The sequence below is a fragment of the Boleophthalmus pectinirostris genome, unplaced genomic scaffold (genome assembly GCF_026225935.1).
Source record: "Boleophthalmus pectinirostris isolate CB_2022bp ecotype Guang Dong unplaced genomic scaffold, ASM2622593v1 HiC_scaffold_6, whole genome shotgun sequence".
NCBI lineage: Eukaryota > Metazoa > Chordata > Actinopteri > Gobiiformes > Gobiidae > Boleophthalmus > Boleophthalmus pectinirostris.
Genome location: NW_026571447.1, coordinates 11,820,741 through 11,848,707, shown reverse-complemented (window position 1 = coordinate 11,848,707; position 27,967 = coordinate 11,820,741). Strand labels below are relative to the sequence as shown.

Sequence of the window (27,967 nt, the reverse complement as noted above, 5' to 3'; positions counted from 1 at the left end):
GATGGATCTGCTCCCGATGTGTTCAAAGTCACTCAGGGACGATCACTCCAGCTTCTGCTCTCATTTGGACTGAAGATCTGTCCAATTACTTTATCATCATTTTAAAGGCTGTCCTCCTCTATCTTTGTCCTGACCAGACTTGTCATTATTATTCACTTTTATATGGTTTAATCACATCTTTGTATTTCAGATGTGTGCCTGGATGTAGGAGAGGTCGTAGGGGTCGTCATTGGCTCCTTCATCTTGCTGATATTACTCATCATCCTCATAATTCTTCTAATCAGATACATACTAGGTAAGTGCTGCAGTGATGGAAGAAGTACTTGTTGTTACTTACAGTAAAGGTGCATTGTGTAACTTTTTTAGTGGGGGGGTCTGTCAAATACTTTTCTCCATGAAGATGTTATTGCTTTTTTTCTGGAATGTTTCACAGTATGGTATTAAACATTTCTATCATCATAGGAACCAAACTAGGCCAGCTTACAGGTCAGATCTGTGGAGAGACAACTTCAATCACAGTCAGAGCACCTGTTTTTCTAGGTATTTTTGAGCTATAAAACCGGTTTAATGTCATACTGTGGAACATTCCAGGCAGAGCAATGACATCTCAATAGAAACAAGCAGATGACGGACCCCCAACCAAAAAGTTACACAGTGCACCTTTAAGTAAAAATGCAGATATAGGACAAAACAATTACAGTAATAGTAAAAGTGCCACATGACAGACTAAAGTACCTATTTAAAATGTTCTCTAAAAGTAAAAAGCACAGGTATATCAGACAGATTTTGAGAACTACATAAAGAATTTGTTCAGCAATAGCAATATGAATAAATGTCCTTTTTTTTCTCTTGTATTTTTTTTGTGTGTATATATTTTTGTTTGCTCAAAACTGAAACTTAGTCAGGATTTTAAAATGAATGTGCTAAAAAATTACATAACCTACCAAATTATATGAAAGGTTAAAGAAAAAATAAATGTAATGGAGTAGCAGATACAAATACCTGCACTCAAATTTAGTGAAGTAAATGTAAAAAATTATCCCCTGTGAAATTTAAGAATAAAATTAAGGCAATACTTAGGTAAATTAAGTATTGCCTTATTTTGTTTTTGTACATACGGTACTTTTTTGTACATTGTAATTGAATACTTTTACTTTTGTACTTTTGTTGCTTTCCATTGCAGAATTTTGGTTATGTAATTCGTAACTGTAATTTGTTAGTCAAACATGTGAATGAAACAAAACACAACTTTAGGTATGTTTTTAGTGAAGTAACAACATTATAATATAGCTTAAGCTCAAAGTCAATTTGCATGACATAAGACTTTTATTTCTGTTGTTTTTTATACTAGAACATTTTATAAGCGTCCACCTTCCTGTTTTAAAAGTCCTATTTTTCTATCACCACAGTCAGGCGGAGGCGTCAAGAGGCCAGCGCTGTGCAGAAGAACGATGCAAATCCTCGGCCTATAGTAAGACTCTACTTCTATGATTCTCTATTGATTTTTGCCTTCATCTGATCTATGCGATACACCCGGGGGCCTTCTCAAATTAACCTCTTTTTCTTTTATTATCTCCCCTCTCCCTCCTGTCATTTTTATGTGTTCGTGTTAAGCCTGAAAACCCACCCGCTAATGTTGGAAGAGATTTAGCCCAAGGTCCCCAGCCTCCTCCTCTGTACCACACCAACCACGTGTACACTCCCCCTGTGCCTGAACGAAATGAAGATGTGCACAGGCAAAATCGGAACACTCAAAATATCTCTGCTCGCCCCCTTCACAATGGGAACCTTCTCACAAATGGCCGCCAACACAATGCCATTCAAAACTCTATTAACCGAACTCCGCACAGTGGCTTCGAAAACCAGGCTTTTGCGCTAGACGAACTTCAAACCGCGCCCCAGCAGCCAATGCACAATCCGGACATTGTCATACAAACTGGAAACGCACAAGTCCGTCTCAACACTTTGCAGCAGGCGGCTCAGCAAGGCAACAATGGACAAATTCCCACCATTCACGTCAATCTCAACTCGCATTCCGGAGACCAGCAAACTCCCATGGAAAGCTCAGGCCCTCCCGTTGCCAGCACGACGGTGGACGAAGCGACGCAAACTCCGCAAAATACGAGACGGGCTGCTAGTACTTTGAGGACCCCCATGCTGGATCGGCATAGAGCTATTCTTCAAGCAGATCCTGGGCAGATTCCAACAGGTTACACGCATTATAATCAGAATAATATCGTTGAGAGAAATTCCAACATAGACATGGAAGTGTACAATCAACGATCAGAACCAAGAGGTAGATCAGATTCTAGGTCTTCTCAACCTGCATCTCGACATCAAGGGGACAGTTATAACAATCGGAATAATATTATTGAGAGAAATTCCAACATAGACATGGAAGTGTACAATCAACGATCAGAACCAAGAGGTAGATCAGATTCTAGGTCTTCCCAGCCTGCATCTCGACATCAACGGGACACTCAATACAATCGGAATAATATCGAAGAGAGAAATTCGCACACGGAAATGTACAATCAGCAATCAGAACCAAGACGTAGAGCAGATTCTAGGTCTTCCCAACCCGCATCGCAACGCCAACAGCCTTGGGACACGCTAAGAGGAACGCCATCCTACCCCAATAATCAAAGAAACCTGTATTCCGATACTACAGACTACACAACTCATCCGCCGCTCCCCCAAGCAAGATCCAGAAGCAGAGAGCGAAATGAGAGGCCGAGAGAGCGGGAGAACAGGAGGCCGAGCAGGGAGAGGGAAGTGGAGAGCCAGCCCCGTTCAGAGAGGAGATCATCGCCGCGGGAGGAGAGGAGAGGGAGGGGGGAGAGCCGTGCCCCCAGGCAAGAAGGCAGCCGCGACAACAGCCCTCGGGCGCTTCCTCTCATGAGCCAGCCCTCCCCCACCGGCCGTTGGCAAAATCAGCCCGACACAAGAGCGCTGGTAGATCCCAATCACCTACCGCAGTCCCAGGCCAGTCAGCAATTCAGGGAGGTCCCACAAACGAGCAACAGAGCACCGCAAGTCAACCAGGCGGCCAATCAGACGCTTCAAAATGTCCGACCGACCGTTCAGATGCCACAAAGCAACCGTCCGGCCAATCAGACGCCACAAAGCAACCATGTGGCCAATCAGATTCCACAAACTCGTCAAACAGAAAGGCCACAATCTCAGCTTACTCAACAAGCCCTCCAAGCCCACACGGAGCGGGCGCAGACATTCCAGAACCGGAGGCAGCAGACGCAAGCCGCCCTGCTCCACCCGGGCCCCCAGGGGACCCGGCCCCCTACGCCCCCGCCGGTCATACCCCTGCAGCAGTTTCAGGCCCTGCCCAAGGAGAGGACCAGGCAGAGGGAGGTCAGACCGCCCGTGAACATGCCCGTAGCACAGAGGCCGCATCACGGGCATCACAGGCAGCATACCGCAGCCATGCCCCAGTCGCACCATCATCATCATCATCAGGGTCATCACCACACCGGGCACAGGCCGACGCAGGCGCAAACATGGCAGGTGAGTGACATGAAGAATGCATTTATGCGTTTTCACATGTTATAATGTTGTTCCCTCATCAAAAACATGCCTGAAGAGGTGTTAGATGGCCTCCATGTATGTTTTAGGCATGTAGCGATCTCTCCCAAGTCCTTTTCAAATAAGATTCTGTCCAATGCTCAGCCCACAAACCTATGTCATCCACGCTTCCACATGGCAATTTTCCACAAATATACAAAAACATGATACAAAATTGTACACCGCAACTTGACAAATGTAATAGTTTCATACACACAGATTGTGTTATGATAGTGCTCTGAAGAGGGAGTGTCTTAACATGGAGAGCAAAGTGAAGTGAGACTCAGAGCATCAAAAACAAAAGTGAAACTAGCATTTTCAAAACAATAAAAGGTAATCTGTTAATCTAAACTGGTTATATGTTAGCAGTTAATATCCCATAGAAGTAAAATTCCTCTTTTTTAATACAATATTTTGCAAACTGTGGTTCGAGCTCATTCAAGATTCTACCGCAGTTCAAATATTTGCTGGATTAGAGTAGAGTGATTCCATATTTTTGTTCTCTTTCGGGCTAGTCCTTATTTAGAACTATCATAGCAATTTTAGACCTGGTTTCACCTTAATTTTGATCTAGAATATTCACATTTTAGAGCTTGTGGTACCACTCATTTAATATAATTTAGTAATGATATGTTAGGGTTGGGTACTATTTAAAGGTGCATTATGTAAGTTTTTGGTTGGAGGTCTGTCACCTACTTGTTTCTATAGATATGTCACAGCTCTGCCTGGAATGTACCACAGTATGACATTAAACTCCTTACATTTATTCAATTACATTTGGTTTTATAGCTCAAAAATACTTAGAAAAACAGGTCTTCTGACTGTGTGCAGGGGTTGCCTCTCCACAGCTCTGACCTGTAGCATCGTCTGGTTTGGTCTCCATGAAGATAGAAAGATTTAATACCATACTGTGCAACATTCTAGACAAATCAATGACATCTCCATGGAGAAAAGTATTTGACGGGCACTCTACCGGAAAAGTTGCACAATACAGCTTTAAGGTACAAGTACAGTGAGGAATGAAAAAGGTTGGGCACTACTGGAACTGAAAACTGCAGCAGAAAGAATAAAATGTTTTTGTTTAATAATATCTTTTGATGCCAAGGGTCCACAGAGAGCACAATAAAAAAGTTAAAGGCAGTGTCACCATAAATCAACAATAAAAATAACCACTTCCCCCCCAAAATAAAACTGAAATTTATGACCGTTCTAGGTTTGTTTTATCATTTCACAGATGATTATTAATACAGGAAAAGTACAGTTTAGGAACAGGTACGGGAAAAGAAATATTGTGCAAGTACTCAACCCAAAACATACTACACAGGTCTCCATAAACAGTTGATAGTCATGGTCAGTTAAATACAATCAATTCAATCATTGTGTCCATTGTGTGCAAGACACACTGCCTAGTATGAAAGTGGTGTGTGTGTGTGTGTGTGTGTGTGTGTGTGTGTGTGTGTGTGTGTGTGTGTGTGTGTGTGTGTGTGTGTGTGTGTGTGTGTGTGTGTGTGTGTGTGTGTGTGTGAGTGATGGCGGTGGTCGGAGGGACCGATGGCGCAGAGTGGCATGGCAGCCGCTCTTCTGTCAGTGTGCCCCAGGGCAGCTGTGGCTACAATAGTAGCTTACCATCTCCAGGGTATAGAGTGAATGAATAATGCTGTATGAATGAATGCTGAATGAATAATGCTGAATAAAGTGTAAAGCGTCTTTGGGGACAGAAAATGTCTGTGAAAGCACTATATAAATAAAGACTTACTTACTTACTTACTTACTTACTTACTTACTTACTTACTTACTGGGACAAAAAAATCTCAGCACATGAATGTGTGTACTCCTTCACTCAAATCGGTCCCATTGCAAAGAAAGGTCGTATTATGTATAATACAGTTTTTAGAGTGAATCTTTATTTATAATGATTTTTACTTGAGAATTTCCACAAGGAGCATGTTCTGGGAATTGTTGACTGTGCTTCCTCTAGCACATTCTTGAAAAATGATTACAAAAACTAGGTCTCCACAACAAATTGAATAACTCAAGGATTATTTAACCATTGTCCTCTATTATCTACTGCTATTATTACGTTGTTAGTACTTATGCTCCATAAGTACTATTATACTACTAGTCTTTACGCAAGTGTGTGTTTTCTGTTTGAGAGAAGAACTTGGCCTACAATAAGCAGGGTTTGTGTGTTAAAGGTTCTGTATTACACAAATTTGACTCTTGTGACTCTTGTCTTCTTACCTCCTCAAAAACATACCTGGAGTTGTGTTTGGTTTCATTCGCACCTGTTTGGGTAAACCTGCATTATAAGTCTCCAAACATGTCCAAACTTCAAAATGCTCTTTTCCACCTTGTGAATTCATGAAGCAGTAGCATTCAAGTTAACTGTAGAGGTTGGCAATTCCAGGGCTGAAATTCATCCAAAGATTCAAGTGAAGGTATATGGAGTTTAAAAACACAATAGAGCACTTCCTGTATTGCCATATGACATCACAAGGTGGAGTGTTTTCTGTTGGAGAGAAGAACTATAATATGCAGGGTTTGTGTGTTAAACGTGTGAATGAAACAAAACACAACCAAAACTTCTCATTGTTTCTCATCAAAACTATGTTTTTGATGAGGAACAACATTAAAACATAGATTGTAAAATAGTGCAACATGTGCCTTTTAAGCTACTAAAGCAGAGAAGTGAACCTATCTTTGTTACTGAATACAATACAACTCAAGAATTACATTGTTACTGGACCATAATTTTACAATCTTGTAACCATTATCAGTCTTGTATAATTTTTTATTTTTCCTTCTCCCAGGCCCAATTATGACTCAGCTTGCTTTTTATAATATGCAAATTTTAACTAAAATACCTATGTTTCATGTTGTATTTCTAAAGTGTTAAATTTGAGCTGCAGGATTAGTCGCAAATCAAACTGAAGTTTGAATAGTCCAAATTATAAATTCACAAAAGCTACAATTACTTGTAATTTCCTTTTTATAGACGCCAATTCCTGTTTCTCAATGGGATCCTTAGAAACCTGCCAACTCTTTCGTTTATACTTCTACAAACATGTTCTGAACTGCTTGTGATTCATGTATTATTTTAGCCCTTAAACTAAAGACACGATTCATTCATATTAGACATAGACATGAGGGGTGTAACGATATCCAAGTTTCATGATACGATATCATAACGGTATGAACCTCACAGTACGATATTTGTTGCAATATTGTGGAAAAGTTCACAAAATGGTGAGGAGGCTCACGATTAGGGATGTAACAATATCCAAATTTCTTACGACATTTACATATTTTCACGATATACATCTCATGGTACAATATTTATTGCGATATTTTGTGGAGGCAAACAAAATTGTGAATAAAATGCCTTGACAAGACTTAATCCAAAGAACTAAGACTTAAGTGTTTAGAACTGTTATTTCTTCATGTAGTCTACGCTGAAATGGAGCAAAAGATCATGATCTATGTAGTTCTCTCTGTCCTATTTTTTTAGCTATTGCTGCACCATAACTCTTAATTTAAACAAAGGACATTTTGAATGTCCATGATATTATTGTGAGAACTTTGACGACACGATATCACGATATTTCGGTTATTTTTACATCTCTAATAGACATACCTCACCTTAGACATACCTGGAGTTATGTTCAGTTTGCTTTGTTTCATTCACACATGTTTAACACACAAAACCTGCATATTTAGGCTTCGTCTCTCAAACTGAAACACTCTGTTCCTCCTTGTGATGTCATGGCGGTAATACAGGAAGTGCTCCACTGTGTTTTTAAACTCCATGAGAACGCATCCACTTCAGCCCTGGAATTGCCAATCTCTACTGAAATAAATGTAGCTGTTAACTTGAAAACTCCCACTACATGACATCACAAGGTGGCACAGAGCATTTTAAGATGTAGAAAGACTAATAATGCAGAATTCCTGAAAAGTGTCAACAAAATAAAACACAACTCCAGGTATGTTTTTGAGGAGGTAAGGACATTCTAACATGACTTAAAGCTCATAATCAGTTTTGCTTAATATCGGACCTTTAATATTATAAAATAAATCTCATATCTCATCAGAACATTGTTATCAAATTTGCAGTTAGGTATTTTTATTTTATTTATCATTATTTATCCTTTGAAACCCCTTATAGCTTTGAATCACCCTTCTCCATTTCAATATGCATCTAACATACACTTTGATATTTCCATTCTAGACTCACGACAGGCTTCAGATGTGCACTTAATTCTGTCACATCCACCTTCTCATGCCTCCACACAGGTGCCCCGACTCCTTTTATACGCACCTCCCTGACAGCTACATCTAACTCACGGTTGTCTCTTTGACTGACAGTTGCCACGGTAAACATACACTTAGTCCTCGGTGTTTGTGGCAGTTATAAAAGTAAAGGATAGCGGCGTACATCAGGCATTTGTCCTCTTCTCCTTTTTTTTTTTTTTTTTCTTCTTTGTTTTTTCCTTCTGACATGTTGGAAGTGACGGGTTGTGTTGTATTGTCTCCCGTAGCAACAGGCGCACAGGGGGAGGCCACGGTGACAACGCTGGCGAGCTACACCAATGTCCCCCAAGACCGATGTTACAAACGAACAGCGGAGAGACATGATCCAATATGGCGGCAGCGAGGAGAGGGGGCTGTCAGACGCGGGCCTGTCGAGAACAAGGATGAGAAGAGCAAACAAAACGGCAGAGAAAGAATGAAGACTGAAATTTGTGTCTCCTATGGGGATGATGAAATAACGGAGAGAGGACGATGAAAAGATGCTGTTGTCAAGTGAAACAACGTGAGCACTTTTTGTTATTCTGTGACAGATTCTGTGATAATGTGTGTTTTGGAGAGAGGGACGAGGTAAACTAAAGCAATTTTGGGGAACCTTTTGGCAATCAAGCGTAGTTTAAAACTCCTTATCATTCCTGGGCTCTTTTTCCTAAAATGTCAGACTAAAACGACTAGATTCAAACTGAAGCTGTTTCTGAACCCTTTGGAGCACAGACAAATGCCTGGACTTTTTGTGAAGCTAAGGCTCTGTAGTTTGGGCCTATGCTTTCTGATCTACTGCAATTTTAAGTGGGAACAAGCTCTACACAGAGGAATGTGAGATTTCAAATTACGCCTGAATTATTTGGGGTAAATACTAGGGATGTAACAATATCCAAATCTCACGGTACAGTCTTTATTACGATATTTTGTGGAGGCTTACAAAATTGTGAATATGCTACTTTTTCCTCTTAAAATGCCTTGACAAGACTTAATTCAGAAAGTGTTTAGTCTTTATGTAGTTGGCACCAAAATCAGAGCAAATGATCATGGTTGATGTCATTCCCTCGTTTTTTTTTTTTTTTTTTTAGCTATTGCTGCACCATATGAGTGAATTTAAGCAAAGAAACTTGTGATTCAATACATTGTGATGGTCCACGATATTATTGAGAGACTTTTGACGATACGACATCACAATATTTTGGTTATTGTTACACTCCTAGTAAATACAGATTCAAAGCACAGTTATGTAAATATCTATTTTTCTTTTATAGAGAAGCATTTTATGGAGATAAATTCTTCCCTGATTGTGGGAAAGATAGACTTGAGTGGGCAGAGTTGGGTTTTAGTTTTTATTCTTCCTCGATTGATCCGCTGTCTGTGTGCACAGGTATAGCTGTTGTCCCTGGGGATGATCTGACAGCAGATTGAGCGTTTGTTGGATCTTGACAATTTCTATGTCAAAGCTGAAGCATATCTCACTAAACATGAGATTTAAGGACTTGTAATGAGGAAAAAACATAAATTTGTGGTACAAACTGGTCCAGACTCTTCTCAGAACGGTTGATTGACTTGAAAATAAGTGGGTTACAGATTTCCATTAATGTTTTATACATCCGTGAGATTGATCGTTCCCTTTTATTAGAAGGTGGACAAAAAAAAGTACAAGGACCCACACATGGTGTCTTGGAATGATAAGGGGTTCTAAAGGTTTTCTAGTGGAGGGTCTGCCATTTGCTTTACCGAGGTCAGACATGTCAAACTCAGGCCCGGGGCCAAATTTGGCCCACGCTATAATTATATTTGGCCCGCAAGATCATATACAATACGTATTAGAACTGCCCGCCGGCTACAGAGAGACATTATTTATTTAAAATGTTGTTATTTTATATTATGCTTGTTCTGGGTTAAATTTTTAAGCAAAACTATTATTAAACATTTATTTTAATAAGAAAAGTTTTAACATTACATATCTCAAAAGAAGAGAAAACATGCAGATGTTGTTGAAATGTTTGAATAAATATTTAGTTTGGCCCACGACTTAGTCCCAGTTTTTAGTTTTGGCAATTGTGAATTTGAGTTTGACACCCATGAACTAGCTCCTAGAAAGTTCCACAGTATGGCAACACTGCTAACAGTAAGTATACATGTTTTTCAAGATATTTTTAAGCAATATAAACACATGTAACTGAACTAATACAAAACTGATATGTTTAATGCCGTACTCTGGAACATTCCAGACAAAGCAATAATATCTCCATTGAGATAAGCAGGTAGCAGACCCCCACCACAATATTTTGAATTAACAGTGAGACTCAAAGCCACTCCATATTTACTAAAAAAAAAAAAATACAATTGGGTAATGTATTCTAAAAAGTTTTTGCTGAAGTTTAGACATTCATGTTTTATACAGATTGTCAGTTTATTGCCAAGATACTGCCTTCTCTCAACACAAAGACTTTTATCATTAATAATGTGCTTTTATACACTGTGCGCAAAGAGCAAAGATAAGTAAGCATCGTGGGCTGACTGCTTCTATTCAGATTTGTTGCATAATGTAAAAATGGTGCCAAATACTGTTTACGAATGAAGAGGACATGTTTACTATATTTGTATAAATCTGTTTGATATAATAATGTAGGGCTGTAGTTCTTGGTTGACTAAAGCAAGCAAATATTGCCTGTTGATCAATTATTCAACCAAAAGGGGTCCCAAATTGATTAAATATCTCTATAATCTGACCATGTATCAGACCAAAACTGCACTCATAAGTCTGCAACTACACAAGAGTTCATGTCCAAACTATTAATGGAGAAAAGCACTAGGGAAAAAATACAGATTAAACTCATGATTCACTTGTTAAGCTGGTTCACTATCAATGGTGAAGTAAAAGTAGTCAAGTACTGTTCTGTAAAAAATGTAGGTATCTGTACTTTACTGTACATTTTAAAGTTGATACCTTTTACTTTTACTTCACAATATGTGAGAGCAGAGACTTTCTACTTCACTTTATTTTTGAACAAATAAAAACAGATTGGAAAAAATCTATTCATTTGTTTCTTTTGAACTAAAAATTCTGCACAAATCTTGACCAAAACCACTAAATTTGAAGGTTTAAGATCTAAAAACCTGCATGAAATACTTTGACTTTTTACCATTTTGTACATTTTTAAACTGGCACTTTAATATGTAAATTTTTGCATGTGATACTTTTATTTTTACTTGAGCTTTTTTTTTTTTTGCTCTATTATCTGCACTTTTACTTAAGTAGTAAAATCCAGTACTTTTTCCACCACTGCACACTACATCCCTTGCTGTTGCTGCTTTTGTCCAATATAAATTCCTTAAAATCTAAATAAAATAATGATTCCACTTATAAATATTTTGGTCAACTAAGAAACTATGAACCGAATTCAGTGGCTTCATCTACTAAAGGACTACAGCCCTAATAACATGATGCATTTTGTAAACGTAACCTGCCATGCAATTTTTGACCAAAGACAACATTATGCCTCCTCCAAATGGTTTTCTTGTAAGATCTTGTATGTTTTTGTAAAGTGTATTATTTTAAATGTTTGTAATGCTTTTTACAACTATTCTATGAGCATTATTACTTGAAAAAACCTTACAAAGACGAGCTGATTTGGAGCCGTATTCTGTCTCCCTGATTTCAGAGGGTGTGATTGACAGGTGGATTAACCAATCAGAGAGACATTTAATCCGTTTGTGTCAAAAACAAACGCGGCGGTTTATACATAAAAAGGAGAAAATTCTACATAAATGACTGAGAAACTGCACAGATTTTTACATAATTAACAATCAAAGCACCAAACTATTATTTATCTCAGGTAAAAGGCATTATATATTTTATTCTGAATGATACGATAATTTTGGAGAGTAGATGTCTTCCACATTTGAGAGACACGTGCTACAAATGAGCAGCTGGTTGGATCATCTCAGTTTTGGCCAGAGGATTTTCACGCTCTATTGTCCGATTACAGACCCTTCTGGATTCAAACAGAATATAGAAGGAACTGGTTGGTCAGGCAGTTAGTCTTATATACTGTTTCCTTATGTTCAACGTGTACAACAATCCAAACTGAGGCAGCTGCTATGTGGAAATTCTCAACTATCCTTCAGTCCATTCTACATTCAATTAAAATCCAAAAGGGACTGGGACAATAGAGCGTGACAAAACCTCCCTCCAAACATCTCCTTTTGAAAATTCTTGTATAATTCAGAACCAATTGTATAACTTCTTTTACCAAGGGTGACCAGATTTTCAAAACACATCTGGGTTGGGATGGTTCTTACAAATAAAATAGTGAAAAGAGCTTGTAACATTGTGCATTCTCATGTCAGTCATAATCTGAGGGACTTCTGTCTCTGCATTTTTTTTTTTTTTTTGCTTTATGGTCATTTGCAAACACATATTTCTATATTTTGGCTAAACAAATGACATTTTACGCTCCTCTTTACTGTTGACAGGGATCAGATTAGTCAAAAAATTGTGATAGTCCTGTTTTAGTCGGGGTTTAATCTTAGTTTAATCTTGGTTTAGATCAAATTGGTCCAAAATAGAAACACTTGGGACATTTCTTGTGTAAAACTAGGACAAATCATTGGTTTTAAATCTGAAGGGACAGGAGACACAGAGCTCAAAACTGGGACTGTCTTGGGTAAATAGGGAGGTCTGGTCACCCTACCTGAGATAAGTAATAGTTTGGTGCTTCAATTGTTGATTCTGCAAAAAAAATCATGCTGTTTCCCAGTCTTTTATGTTATTTTTTTCTCCCTTTTTAACTGTTAACCTCCATACACAAACTGACCATGCCTCTCTCTGATTGGCTAATCTGCCTTTCAATCACACCCTCTGGTATCAGGGCGATTGGATACAGCTCCAGATCCTCTCATCTTTGTAAAGTTTCGTCAAAGTCCATGCTTCTGTTTGGTTGGGTAACTTTTTCCCCTATACTGAATTATACACTGTAGTCTTTGTCATAAGTGTAAATAAGCCATGAAAATATTTTCCTGTATGATGCCTATTGTGTATTTATCATTTTCTTTAGACTTCTTCATAACAAAGATAAACCGCTACCACTGCCACTACCAGGGCCCCTTACCATAAATCCCCGCACTCCACACACCTGCTTCCAAAGTTTTGACTGAAACTGAGAAATTTGGCTGGAAAACTCCATATTTTCTTGTTACTGTGGCGCTCTCTTCCTGAACTGCAGTATATTTAAATGTATGGACCGCTGCCTCGTGAGCTATAACTCATATAAGATTCCTGTTTGCTGGGAGCCGGGTCCAGTGATCCATGGCCTGCTGCTACTTCTCCTCCAATTCATCATCCCCCTCTCGCGCCTTCTCCACGTCCTTGATGTTTTAAACTAATATCTTTACTGCTCACCAGAATGGTAACAGACAGAAAACAAGGCAGCGCCCCCTATGGGCTTGTGTCAATTATGTAAGAATGAATTAGGATTTGGAAAGCTTTGTTAGTAAGGGTTAGATTATTTTGAAAGCATAGTTACAGGTTTTAATGTTTGTCAGACAGCACTGAAGTAAGAAATATTGCAGTTTTGTGAAATAGTCTCTGTTTTTCTTTTTCCTATCTTGCTAAGAATTAATCAAAAGTACAAAATTTGAAATAGAACTAAGCCAAAATCTACATTTATTCCCATTCTTATGTTCTTTATGAAACTTTTCTGGTGGAAGGTCTGCTATACCGGAAGGACATTTTCTATAATTTTTTTCCGTAGACTTTTCCAAAAACTTAAAATATTAAAAAATTTGTAGAGACATTCCAGAGGCTAACCAGCTACATTAACTAATATCCATAACTCAGCTGCTTGAAGCTCAATAAGCACATTTTAAACTTAACAATTTGGTGAAATGTTTTAAGAACTTTGCAGTTTATAATGTTTCAGAAACTGATTTTAAATACAATAAACAGTCTTGCGCTCATTAGTTAGCCTGATTCATCACAGCATGAGGATTCGTTCGCTCGACAGTAGGCGGGTACTTTTTTATTTAACCAGTCGCTGCTATTTGGTCGTGACGTGTGTAAAGCTTTTCCCAAATCCCGTATAGGGCAATAATGCTGTTCCCCTTGATAAAATTCACCAAACATTCTTTTTGTTCTGGCTTTAAATCCTCGATCTTGGGAATCGTTGCCAACACAGAATGTATGTCTTCTTCTACATCCATCTTGACCACTTTGATTTACTGTTGTACTGTACCACAAATGGGACAGAGACAGGCGCTTGAGTTTGAATTCATGGCTTCACAGCTCTTCGCTGATTGGCCGGTGCACAGTCTACAACTTCCAGGTTTCTTGCAAACCATTTATTCCGATTCCTGACCTAGTCGCTGGAGAGAAATGAAATTGAAATGAAATTGAGCGGAGGCAGGTGGCACCAGCCTGGCTACTCATTACTGCATAGCTTCTTTTTTTTTTTTTTTTTCAGAAAGTGTTTAAAATGAATGAGAAATGTTGTTCCAGTACTATGAGAGGACGGTCACTGTTCAGTTCCATTGCCGTGGAGAACGTGAAGTTTAATGCTGTACATTGGAACATAAACATACAAAGCTTTTAAATGTTCATAAACACTAGCAGGTGGTGCACTAGGAAATATGTACAGTGCACCTTAATTAAAAAAACAATGAAAATGAATCCTAATTTTTTATCAGTTTATATCAGTTTTGGTTAGGGATCCGTCATCTTCTTGTTTCTATGGAGACTTCATTGCTCTGCCTGCAATGTCCCACAATATGTCATTAAACAGTTCGACTTTACATTTATTCAATTACAGGTGGTTTTATAGCTCAAAAATACCTAGAAAAACAGACGTTCAGGGTTGCCTCTCCACAGATCTGACCTGTAACTTGGTCTGGTTTGGTCTCCATGAAGATAGAAAGGTTTAAAGGTTGTATAGAGGATTTTTTTAAGGGAAGAGAAATACAGCAACAGTCCTTGTGCGCATTCAGAATTACCGTTGAAGTTTCCTGTCTAGAAGTAATTCAGCGATCGACGCGTCAGTTTTTAGACCCTTCGTCTGCTTCGGTCGCGCCATCGCTGGACGAGATCTCCAAGAATCACCTCAGTTTGACTTTGCTCCTTTTCCTCTTCTCTTCTTCTTTCAGCGACCTCAAAAACTGACTTTCTTTTGCGGCGAACCGGTCGTGGATTCTCGTCCGCCGTCGCGACAAACTGTGCGAAATGCGAGGAAGCGACAGTTCGAAAAAGCCTCTAAGAACCGCTGCATAAACCACGAAATCCCAGCGCTCCGACGAGTCAGTTATACTAGGGAGTTTGATTGACAACCTAACAGCCAATAGAAAATGAGGGAGCCTCGTTTTCTATTGGCTGACGTTTATCTGGCCTCATTACGTCCACAGTTGATAGATTTTTTTCTTTTTTTTTTTGGTCATCATAATTACAAAGCTGCTGCATCTCTGTAATGGTATTTTAATCTTTCACTGAAAATTTGAAACAAAAAAAAATCCTCCATACAACCTTTAATATAAAAACACTGAAACATTCCAGGTAACGCAATAACATCTCCATGGAGAAAAGCATTTGACGGACCCTTCACCAGAAAAGTTACACAATGCACCTTTAAAACAGGTAAACGCTATAGTCTATGCCGCTTAAATTTTTCTCTGGGGGTAAAGGGGGCGGGGCTATGGCAAACCAGGAACTATTTGCTTTAGCCCAGTCTGTTTACAATGCCTCTCATGACACTTCTCAATTAGGGGGATTTGCCTCAGTGGAGCCCCGGAGATAAAGCCCGACGCTCTGAAGGGGACGGGGAGCCCAACGGAAAAGGATGGACCGTTCTTAATTAAAGGCTTTTATGAGACTTAAATGAGATGGAAAATAATCACAGCGAGCATGAATGAGGTCAGCACAAAGAGCGTGGCGGGTGCGCTTTCTGCTGAAGAGGCACTGTTAACAATTGACTCATAAAATGTATTGAAATGGCGTCTCGAATAGAATGTCATCATGCTTTTTCAATTTGTTTATTTAAGCTCAGGGATTTTTGACTCTGCGTTTGTTTTACTGGACAAATAAATGGGACTTGTTGTATTGAACTCATTCTTTAAAGTCAATGCAGGATTTTTTTTCTTATGAGTTTTGGATGACACAATACACAATATACAGAAATAAAGAATTATATAGTTTTTCAGAGTGATTAAATAAATAGTAAGTAGTAGTAAGTAAAGTTTATTGGTGGAAATTGGAACTGGAGTGTCTAGAACTCTAAATATGCCTAAATATACAGGTTTGTGTGTTAAATGTGTGAATGAAACAATGAATGTGAATGTTTTTATGCTGAGGAAATTAGAACAGATTAGAAAACAATTGCTTTTACTAAACAAAACCGGTCAATATTAAAGAACCATTTTATAAAGTTGCATGAAGAATGTGTTTGTAGAAAATACACCTCAAGCCTTATACAGTCATGACATGTAATTATATAAAAGCACCAGCAGATGGCGATGGGTTTGCATCTGCTTTCATGTTGAAACCGGTTGTGTTGATCAGTTAGTGACAATAATTTGAGCAGCATCACTAAAAGGATTGGAGTGAGTGGTGAGGGTGTATGAACTTAAATGGGCCTGTAATGCAGTATTTTCTGATCTATGTTATAATGTTGTTTCCTCATCATAAAAACAGACCTGGAGTTGTGTTTTGTTTCAGTCTCACATGTTTAACACACAAACCCTGCAAATTTAGGGTGAGTTCTTGTGAATTCATGTGGTAATACAGGAAGCGCTCCACTGTTTTTAAACTTAATACACCTTCACTATCAATCTCACGGGATTGACAGGCGGATCGGTGCAGTGTGGGCAGTGATGCGGTCGCTGTATCAGACCTTCGTGGTGAAGAGGGAGCTGAGCTGAAAGGCAAAGCTCTCGATTTACCACTCAGTCTATGTTCCTACTCTCACCGATGGTCATGAGCTCTGGGTAATGACCGAAAGGACAAGATCATGGATACAAGCGCTTGAAATGAGTTTCCCCTGCAGGGTGGCTGGGCGCTCACTTAGAGATAGGGTGAGGAGCTCAATCACATGGTAGGAGCTCAGAGTAGAGCTGCTGCTCCTCCATGTCGCGAGGAGCCAGCTGAGGTGGCTTGGGCATCTGCAGCATTCTGATGCCTCCTGGGCACCTCCCTGTAGAGGTGTTCCAGGCAGGAGACCCCGGGGAACCCGCAGGACATGCTGGAGGGACTATGTCTCTCAGCTTGCCTGGGAACGCCTCAGGATCCCCCCGGAACAGCTGGAGGAAGTGTGTGTGGAGAAGGAAGTCTGGGAGGCCCTGCTCAGACTGCTGCCCCCGTGACCTGGACCCCGGATAAGTGGAAGAAAATGGATGGATGGACACCTTCTCTAGAATGACTTGGATGATTCCAGCCCTGGAATTGCCAGTCTCCACTGAACAAAAGGTAAAATGTAGATGCCAACTTGAAAACGACTGAACAGAGCATTTTGAGCTTTGGAAATGTAAACAGACTAATAATAATGGATTATTTAAGCATGCGTAAATGAAATACAACACAACTCTAGGTATGTTTTTGATGCAGTAACAGCATTATAAGATGACTTAAAGCGTTAAGCTTCATGGAAAACCACAAGATGAAGTAGTAAAGGAGGAGGTATTCTTTTTCGCAGGGAACATATTTGAATTTAAATCTTCCCAAAACAAGTTTAAACAAGTCCATATTTTTCAGTTTCTTATACAGATGGTTTTGCTATTTTTCCTTGTTGCTAACACCAAAACTCCATTAACATGATTTTGCATCTCACAGAGCACAGCACATGTGCTTTATGTACTTTACCTTCACCTCCTCTCTCATCAACAGTACAATAAGTTGAAGCCGTTCTATTTATTCTGCTACCTGTGTACATCTGGGTTATGCAGTTCATGTTCCATACTGCTAATGATCTCTCTCTCTCTTTGTTTCTCTCTTTTTTCTCTTTTTTTCTCTTTTTCTTTCTTTCTCTCTCTTTCTCTTTTGCTCTCTTTATTTTCTCCTTCTCTTTCTCTCCTTCTCTTTCTCTCTATCCCCCATTCTGTTTTTTCGCTCTCTCTTTCACTTCCACTCTCTCTCCCTGTTTTTCTCTCTTCTTTTTTCTCTCTCCTTCTCCCCTTCTTTCTCCCTCTCTCCCGTTCTTTGTCTCTTTTTCGCTTCCACTCTCTCTTCCTCCCTCTATCTTTCTCTCCCTTCTTTTTTCTCTCTCTTTCTCCCCTTCTCTTTCCCCCTCTCTCCCATTCTATCTTATGCTCTCACTCTCGTTCCACTCTCTCTTCCCCCCTCTATCTTTGTCTGTCTCCTTTTCTCTCTTTCTCTGTCTAGCTCTCTTTTTCTCTATGCCTCTCCCCTTCTCTCTCTCTCTTTCTTTCTCTTCCCCTCTCTCTCTCATTAGTTCAGTTGTTATGCACTTGTTACACTCCCTCTCTCGTTCTTTCACTCACCATCTTTCAACCTCTTTCTCCCCCTCCCTCTCACTCTCCCTCTCTTTCTATTTCTCTCCTTCCCTCCCTCTCATTGCTTCAGTTCTTCTGCACGTGTAGCCTTGGTGGGACGTGGGTGTACGTGTCAGGTACAGTGTCAGCTTTTGTAGTACTTCTCCTTTGCTCCTGGCCTGTCTAAAGTTCAAATCGAAGAGAAAGAAACAGAGAGAGTTTAAGGAGGAAAACAGTTCAATTATTTTTGAAAGATTTTGCTTTTTCAGAACATTTTCACACTTGAGATTAGAAATGAAACACCTTTTTAATTTATTGCAATGAAGGTGTGTGGTATTCTCAGGTGGTAGTAAACTTTTGTAAAAAAAAAAAAAAAAGTGTCACAATTTGTCATTTTCAATATCGGGTTAAATGGAGACGAGTACTTCAATATAAAAGTTTACTTCCATCTAATTAAATGATGAAATCCAATGTGTACGTGATAAAAGGTGCACTGTGTAACTTTTCTCACCTTCCTTGTCTCCATGGAGATTACCTCATGTTCTACAGTATGGCTCTAACTTACAAATCCCTCGTTAATTCAACTGCAGATGATTTTATTGCTTAGAAATACTAAAAAAACATGCATTGTAACTGTGGACAGGCTCGCCTCTTCACAGATCTGACCTGTCACTTGTTTTAGTGGCATTTTGAGCTTTGGAGATGTAGACAGCCTAATAATAAATGATCACTCAAATGTGTGAATGAAACAGAACACAACTCCAAGTATGTTTTTGACTTCTTGGAGATGTTTAATGCCACTGTGTGGAACATTCAAGACAAAGCAAGAACTTTTCCATGAAGTCAAGCAGGTGATGGGCCCTCTACCAGAAAAGCGATAAGCACAAAGGCGTTGTACCCGATTTGTCCTTCTTAATAACTTGAAAAACTGTTGATTTTAAGTCAGTTTTTAGTTGATTTTTAAAAGATCAGCAAACTTCCTCAGGGTTTCTCTCTCATAACACATTCGTACCAACCTAAGTGTTTTGAGTTGTGATGAGTTTAGCAACACATTTCACAACTTTCAGAGGTCAGAGCGGAGTATTGCCATCACACCACTATACAAGCCTACTTCCTACTTTGAGGAGGATAAATGTTTCCTCATTCATTTTGATATATTAATTTGAGCTATAAAAGCTGTTATTTCAATATTTCTGTACTGGGTCTTAACAAACTGCTTCATTACAGAAAAAAACCCTTTTAAGAATGAAAGCCAACTGAAAAACTGTCCTTTATACACTATAACTATTACTTCCCTTTATCTTAGTAATTCTGAACTAGTCAATTGCATGTCAAGATCATGACCACACCAGTTTCATATAAAGCCATTAAGACCTTTATCGCATAGACTTACATTTAGAGGTCCCATATTACACTCTTTTCAGATCTGTTATAGTGTTGTTTCCTCATTATACCTGGAGTTGTGTTTTGTTTCATTCACACGTTTAACACACAAACCCTGCATATTTAGTAGGTGTAATAAAAAGATATCGCGATATCTTCGTGGTCTCATCACGGTATTAAACTGTGTGTCTTTAGCAAAAATAATCATTTTCAGTCCGCTCCTGTGGTGCACAGCACAAACTACATGGACCATAATCTTTTGCGGCCGTGTCATCGGCCAGTGTGCCCGTTGTGGACACACCAGTGGAAAATAAAGTGGGGAAGTGGGGCAAAAAACTATACGTGAAACATTTACAACAGCTCTGCCTCACAACAGCACTCAAGAAATAACAAAATACATTGCAGAATATATAGCAAGTGATTTGCATCCATTTTCCACGGTTAGTGGCTAAACTGGAGCAGAAATATAAAATGCCATCGCATTAAACTTCTTTTTTAAATTTCCTACGAGGAGGACTCAAATATATGTTGAGTAATAATGTGTTTAATGCAGCTTTGTGCACATTTGTTTACATTTTACAGAAATGAAAGTTAAAGCCACATGGCTCATTTGCATAAGCTTTGAAAAAAACACCTTGCCCCTTGTGGTCTGATGTGATCAGCTTCTGTTGTACAGTAGCTGTAATACTCAGACAGCCCATCAAGCAATGCGGCTTTGTAGTTTACCAAAGTTATACTAAAACATTGTTTTGTTGTTACTTGAATTTTGCACTTCAACTTCAAAGGCTTTTCAAGCTGTTCAAAATGTCACTGATAGGAATATGGCAATAAATGTTGTACCAAATGACTTGTCAAAGCATTTTATAATGTCAGTCTTGTTATTATGTATAATATTGTAATATTCTGAGCCTCCACAACATATCATGAGCTTTCTCACGATATCACGATAAATATTGTTGCTGAGTTCTTTTCTCAAAAAGAAAACTGTCACCATGTGATGTGATATGGTAATAGCTGTTAACTTGAGAACTTAACTTGATTGTGAGCTTTGGAGATGTAAACAGGCTAATCATAATTAATTAGTCAAACATGTGTGAAAGAAACACAACACAAAACTAATCCAGGTATGTTTTTGAGGAAGTAACAACATTCTAACATTGCTTAAAGCTCACAAGAGTCAATTTTGCGTAACATAGTACCTTTAATCAATTGACCGCCTGCCGCATTACAAACCACACAATCCCATTTAAGTCTTGTACTACATCCCCGTAACAAAACTAACATCTCCACTTTCTCCAGGCCCATTTCCCCATACTTGTGCAGTTCTTGTTTTACTACTGATTTACTATGATTTAGCATGACTGCCACGAGTAATTGTAGTTGTTTACACCTCCCACCGGATGCATACATTAACTCAAAACACGATACTTGTGGCGTGCGCGTAAATGGGCTGTTCTTTAGCCCGTACGGTGATGTATGGCTGTATTGCCCCGTTACCGTTTTGTTCACTGGTCTGTTCACGGGGAGCAGAGGGAGAGAGAGCTTGATTGGGTTCTGCAGAGAATGCAGAGGATTATACAAAATACCACACCAACATGGCCGCTGCCGGAGAGACGCTGTTCAAATGGACCGGCTCCAGCTTGCATACGTTATCCCTCCGTGTGCTGGCATTTCAATGTTTTCTCAAGATATGCACGGAGAAGCTCAAAGTAAACATGGTCATAATGGATGGCACATAGTTAGAAGCTTAGAGAGAGTGTATACTTGGTGCTGGCCATGATATTACGTACACTTTCTCCAATGAAATTTGTGTAGTTGTTGATGTACAGTTTTACATTTGTGACACTGAGTGAAAATTAAGGTCCTATATTATACAAAGTGGATTCTTATGAGCGTTAAAAGGGACAGTCTGGAATTTTGGACATAGGACCTCATTTCCTAGTTATCCAGAGTGTTGGAGACATGTGGAGACACTTTTTAAATATTTCATCCAGTCCGTGTATTTGCAGAGGTTGCTGGTGCTAGGCTAGTGCATGTCAATGGCCATAGATAGCCTGCCACTAAAAACAGTCTTACCCACTCCACAAAACACCCGAGGTAAATCTATTATAACACCAGACTGTTGATTTGAATGTCTGTGTCGATAGAATAATTTTAGAAGTAAAACCAACCTTGCATTTGAAGGATTTATGTCTGAGCAGCAGCGAGTAAAATTCCGCTGCTGCTGAGAAAATAGTCCCTCAATATCTGACGATTCATGCAATGTAAGGTTAGTTTTATTTCAAAAATTATTCTATCAACACAGATATTTACGCGGATAGTCTGGTGTAATAATAGATTTGCTTCGAGTGTTTTGTGGAGTGGGTAAGACTGTTTTTAGTGGCAGGCTAACTATGGCCATTGACATGCGCTAGCCTAGCACCAGTGACCTCTGCAAATACAAGGACTGGATGGAATATTTAAAAAAGTGTCTCCACACATCTCCAGCACTCCAGAAATGAGGTCCTATGTCCAAAATTCCGGACTGTCCCTTTAAGATGTGTTATAACGCTGTTACCTGATCAAAAACAGATCTGTAGTTGTGTTTTGTTTCATTTACACATGGTTTATTAGTCTGTCTACATCTCCAAAGCTCAAAATGCTCTGTTCCACCTTGTAATGTCATGACGCAGTAGTTTTCAAGTCAACAGCTACATTTTACCTTTTATTCAATGGAGATTGGCAATTCTGCAGCTGAAATCATCCAAATGATTTTAGCAAAGGTGTGTGGAGTTTAAAAACACAGTGGAGCACGTCCTGTCTCACCATATGACATCACAAGGTGGAACAGAGTGTTTTCCATTTGCAGGGTTTGTGTGTTAAACATGTGTGAATGAAACAAAACAGAACTCCAGGTATGACTACTACTACTACTGAAGTAAAGATAAAAAGTAGCTGTTCACTTGACAACTACTGTGTCATGATGTCACAAGGTGGAACAGAGCATTTTGAGCTTTGAGTATTTGAGCTTTTAGACAGACTTATAATAAAGGGTTTCTCAAACGTGTGAATGAAACAAAACACAACTTCAGGTATGTTTTTGAGGAGGTAACAACATTTTAACTTGGCATAGAGCTCACAAGAATCCATTTTGCTTAATACATCACCTTTAACGTTCAAGTGAGTTAGTTCTGTTTTTTCATGTTTTTCAGACAGTAAAAATCAGGTAATCTACAGCACTTTTAAGTCGTGTAAGTGATCTATAGCAGTTCTCTTCTGTGGTCCAGCCCCTCTGCTCGCGGGTTTATGGTCCACTGCAGCCTCTGATATTTTCATCAAGACATTCTCACAGAGCTGCAGCCTCACTCTTCTCTGTCCGTGTGGGGATCCCAGAGGAGCGGCGCTCGCAGAAATACTCCCATCAGCCCCTCCAACAACAGTTCTACCTATACCGCATCTCTTGGCTTTGTAACAGGATTCAAACTGTGCTATTCATTTCAATTTATTTTTAGAATTTGAACTGAATCGAGATCCGTATCATCCGTGATCAGTGTTGGTCTTTGAATTGCATGGTGTTTGGGGCAGAATTCATCACACTTTGGAGGTTAGACATATTACTGGTTTTGTGTTAAAAGGCAATGAAGAAAAGTTAGTTTTTTTAAACGTGCTGTACCTGATTTTTCTGAGCATGAAAAACAGAAGTAGTAGTAATTTTTCACTTACTTAAACATGCCAAACGTTGGATGCTTGAAACTTGTTGATGTGCAGTGAATTTTGCCTAAAGTTCAGATGTTTTAAACTCTGGCAGGTGTCGACTAACCTGATTCATCAGCTGGTTTCACTTTGAGGAAACCATCTGACAGCATTCATTCACTCGACGGTAGGTGGGTACTTTCTTTTTTTTAAATTTAACCAGTCTCTGCTATTTGGTTGAGACGTTTGTAATCCCGTAGGAAGAAGGGCAACAACATCTTTCCTCTTGATAAAATTCACCAAACATTCTCTTTGTTCCGGCTTTAAATCCTCGATCACGGGAATCGTTGCCAACACAGAACGTATGGCTTAGTTTGCATCTATCTCGACCGCTTTGTTTACTGTTGTGCTGTGCCACAAAAGGGACTCAGTCAGGCGCTTGAGTTTGTCGTCATGGCTTCACAAATGTTCGCTGAATGGCGGGTGCATGGTCTACAACTTCTTGGGTTCTTGCAAATCATCTATTGTATTCCAATTCCTGACCTAGTTGCTGGAGAGAAATGAAATTCAGTGGAGGCACTAGGTTGTGCCAGCCTGGCTAGGCATCGACGCTCAAAACGCTGGACTCGCCACACTTTACACGTAAACCCAACATCTCTAAATGCAGCATTATGCATTCAGAACATCCTAATTACTCACCACAATGAATTTATAATCTCTTTTCATAACTCTCAGACACTAGTGCTGACTCTTGCCATGGTGGTAAAGCTAACTAACATGCTAATTCACACTTCCTGATTATCAGACAATAAAATGTTTTTTAATTGGATGCAGCCAGCACAGAGTAGGCTTATTTTGACCTTAAGAGCTGGCTATACAATATATCTGTAGTGGGGCAAGACAAGTTGTGCTCAGATACATGGGAAAAAAGATCTATTACAGGTCCGTTAAGTTAAAATTAATATTGGGAGCAATTCATTTATATATTTTTATTAAAACAACTTGATTGATACATACAGTATGTGGTAAAAAATAAATAAAAATCATTGAACTGACCAAAAAATTTACTTTCAAAAGCCTGTTACTGTTGACAAAATGTATTTTCAATGGAGGACTTAGGACAACAGCGCTTCACGTGACGTATAGTTTTGCATGCAAACACTGGTTTAAATCCTGCTCCAACCAGTGTATAGTATTAATGCGTCCTTGGGCAAGACGTTTCTCTTAAGAGAGATTTGCTGCCACCGTTAAAAGTTGCTCAAATGGAATGATGCCCAATGTCACAAAATACCAAAATTGGCTCAGTAACCAATTACAAATGTCTTTAAAAAACAGTACATGGCAACATTTCGCCTCATAAATGCACTTTATTTTGTAACTTTTATTCTTACAAAAACATGTCTATTTCACTTTCAGATTAAGTAGAACAAAGTCTTGTGTGAGTATCTTTCAACAGTCCCACTGAGTACAAATTTCATTGCCCTTTCAGCTCTCACTTCCAGCAAGCCTGACTTCTCTCTTATCCCCAGAACAGAGAAATCTCATTCAAACTTGACCTTTTAGCCCAGAACTCACTGTGCAGCTCTGTGGCTCCAACTTAAAAAAAAATAAAATCTTAACTATTCAGAACAAGACTCATGTCAAGTCTAAACAAAGCATTTTGAAAAGACTCTGGTGTGTAATGCATGTTAAAATATTTAATTTAGTAACAAGTAACTTTGAACGATAGAGCTCCCCCTGCAGTTCCCTTATGAGAATACACTGTCAGGAAACATCTCTTTTCCTTTTTTATTGAAATAAGGCAGAATAATTACATACAAAAACATATAACATTGTCAAATATTTAAAAAGCCTATATTATGCTATTTTCTGATCTATACACTAATGTTGTTTCCTCGTCACAAACATACCTGGAGTTGTTTTAAAGATGCAAAAAACCCAAGGCACTCACTGGTTAAAATAAAATGCCATTATTAATTTACGGCATGTCTTAATGCACAATTTACAAAGTCCCGACATGTATGTCCTCCAGACTGCCTTGGCTTTTTTGCATCTTTAAACTGACTTCCCTTCCCCAAAGAGCACCACTGAGTTCTATGTACTGTGTATTATCTTCTGGAGGTCCAGGAAGCGCTCCTTTTGAAACATCTTTTTTATACCTGGAGTTGTGTTTTGTTTCATTCACACATGTTTAACACCCTGCATATTTAGGCTGAGTTCTTCTCTCCTCCGTACACCTTCATATGGAATCATTTGCATGATTTTAGCCCTGGAATTGCCTAAATTATTACTGAATTTAAGGTAAAATGTAGCTGTTTACTTGAAAACTCCAGCTTCATGACATCACGAGGTGGAACTGAGCATTTTGAGCTTTGGAGATGTATACAGACTAATAATAAAAGGTTACTCAAGCATGTGTGAATGAAAAAAACACAACTTCAGGTCTGTTTTGATAAAACAACAACAATATAACATGGCTTAAAGCTCACAAGAATCCATTTTGTGTAATATAGGACCTTTAACTCCTCACCTTTCACTAACCTAGATATGTATAACAGAGCCTTTATGTTGCTGTAAAAGCCTAGTCATTAAATTTCATATTGTCTATTGGGAGGAGAGAGGTCAGATACACTAGCGCTCATAAATGTGCATCATTACCATTGTAGGGTCCTGTGAGAATCTAGTGTCCACTGTTTTCAAAGTGTCCTTGAATATGGCTCAGACTGAACCCCTCTGGACCCCCAGTCTCAGCCTGTGCAGTCAACCCTTATAGTAACTACACAGTGTGCACACTCCACTGGTTCTGGATGTCACAGGAGCTAATGGGAGTTATTCTTTTGTTTGCTCGTACAGATACTGCTTTAATGTTTGTGAATTGTGTTGTTTCTTATGAATCTGATCAGATCTATAGCTTTCAAAGTAGTTAATGTCAAGCTATAATTTAGTAGTCACTGTATATAACGCCAACAATGATAAAACAGTATGCATGCATGGGAGCTATAAGATTCAAAGTCAATGAGTAAGCACCCTACAATTTCAGATCTTGGAGTCATCATTATTAATTAAAGGTCCAATATGAGGAAATATTGTTTTTGTTTACATCTGGCTTTTCTGCACATGCACAGTGGGTGGTAGGCAAAAAGTCAGTGGGGCCTCTCGTTTGCGTTGACAGTCATGTTGCGTATGTCTGTCATGAGAGAACTCGTCTTATTTTGAAGTAGGTTTTGCATTTACCGTATTTTCCGGGCTATTAGGCACTCTGGATTATAAGATGCACTGTCATTGAATGGTCTATTTTCGAACTTTTTTCACAATTAAACCGCACCAGACTTTAAACAAAACACAACAGTTGGATGGGTCAGTGGGACTTTGTTTGGCGCGTTCACGGTGACTCTGGGCTTTGTTCAGTTGTGGCGTGTAGGCAGGGTGCTGTCTGGAACCGCTGGTTTGTTGGCGTGTTTGCAGTGACTCAGTTGTTCAGTTGTGGCTAGAAGTGGCACATTGCACTCACTTTTTCGGTTCGTTCCTCCGTTCCGTTCCTCGTCCGCGTGAAGTGATGTGTGTGGCTGTGGGTGTTTTTCGCTGCGCGGTCGCTGTCTGCTCCGTGCGTGTTTGCGTGCGCTGTGGGTGGTGCGGCTTTATGGTTTACTGAAGTCGTGCTGGGACACCCGAGTGGATTCGTGTATAAGGCGCTCTGGATTGCGGGGTGCACAGTTGATTTTGATGGGGTTGGAGGCTTAAGAGCGCGCCCTATAGTGCAGAAAATATAGCAATTGTGTTCACATGACTTCATCATCTTACTCTAAGTCACTGAATGTTGAGGATCAGAAACGTTACTTTGAAAAGTTAAAACTCGCCGATAACTGTTGGCAATGTTGATGTTGTTCTGTTGTATGACAATTGTTGATGTTGTACACCGATAACTGTTGACAATGTTGACGATGTTGTTGACTGTTGATATGGATGCTTTCTGCCTACAAAAATGGTTGCTGCTCCGGACACGACGTCATCATATTTTCTCATATATTACACAAAATTGACTCTTGTGACCTTAAAGCCATGTTATAATGCTGGTACCTCAAGAAAAAACATAGCTGGAGTTGTGTTTTGTTTCATTCACACATGTTTGAGTAATCCTTTATTAGTTTGTCTACATCTCCAAAGCTCAAAATGCTCTGTTCCACCTTGTGATTTTATGTAGTTGTAGTTTTCAAACCAACAGTTCCTTTTATCTTTAGTTCAGTAGAGATTGGGAATTCCAGGGCTGAAATGATCCACATTATTCAAGTGAAGGTGTGTGGAGTTTAAAAAACGCAGTGGAGCACTTTCTGGATTATCATATTACATCAAAATGTAATGTGTTTTCGGTGCAGGATTTGTGTGTTAAATGTATGAACGGACACTGGTCCCTCATCCCGAAGGTTTGGAGGATCAATTCTCCCCCGGACCAAGTTAAGTTGTATCCTTAGGCAAGACACTTCATCCACATTGCCTAGAATGAATGATGATGTGCTGGTCTTCTGATCTGACAGTTGACGGTTCAAATCCTGCTCTCGACATAAACATC

The 27,967-nt window shown here is 39.2% G+C and overlaps 1 protein-coding gene across 1 annotated transcript in view; it reads left to right on the top strand.

The window, feature by feature from the left end:
- The window catches only part of si:dkeyp-97a10.3 (serine/arginine repetitive matrix protein 2), a 61,759-nt gene extending 50,696 nt beyond the window's left edge, over positions 1 to 11,063 (top strand). Inside the window, exons 5-8 of the mRNA XM_055163447.1 lie at positions 191 to 295; positions 1,410 to 1,471; positions 1,615 to 3,522; positions 8,118 to 11,063. Of these exons, the coding sequence (XP_055019422.1) occupies positions 191 to 295; positions 1,410 to 1,471; positions 1,615 to 3,522; positions 8,118 to 8,147 (2,105 nt within the window). The 3' untranslated portion in view covers positions 8,148 to 11,063. The remainder of the gene's footprint in view (positions 1 to 190; positions 296 to 1,409; positions 1,472 to 1,614; positions 3,523 to 8,117) is intronic.
- Positions 11,064 to 27,967: the final 16,904 nt, after the last annotated feature.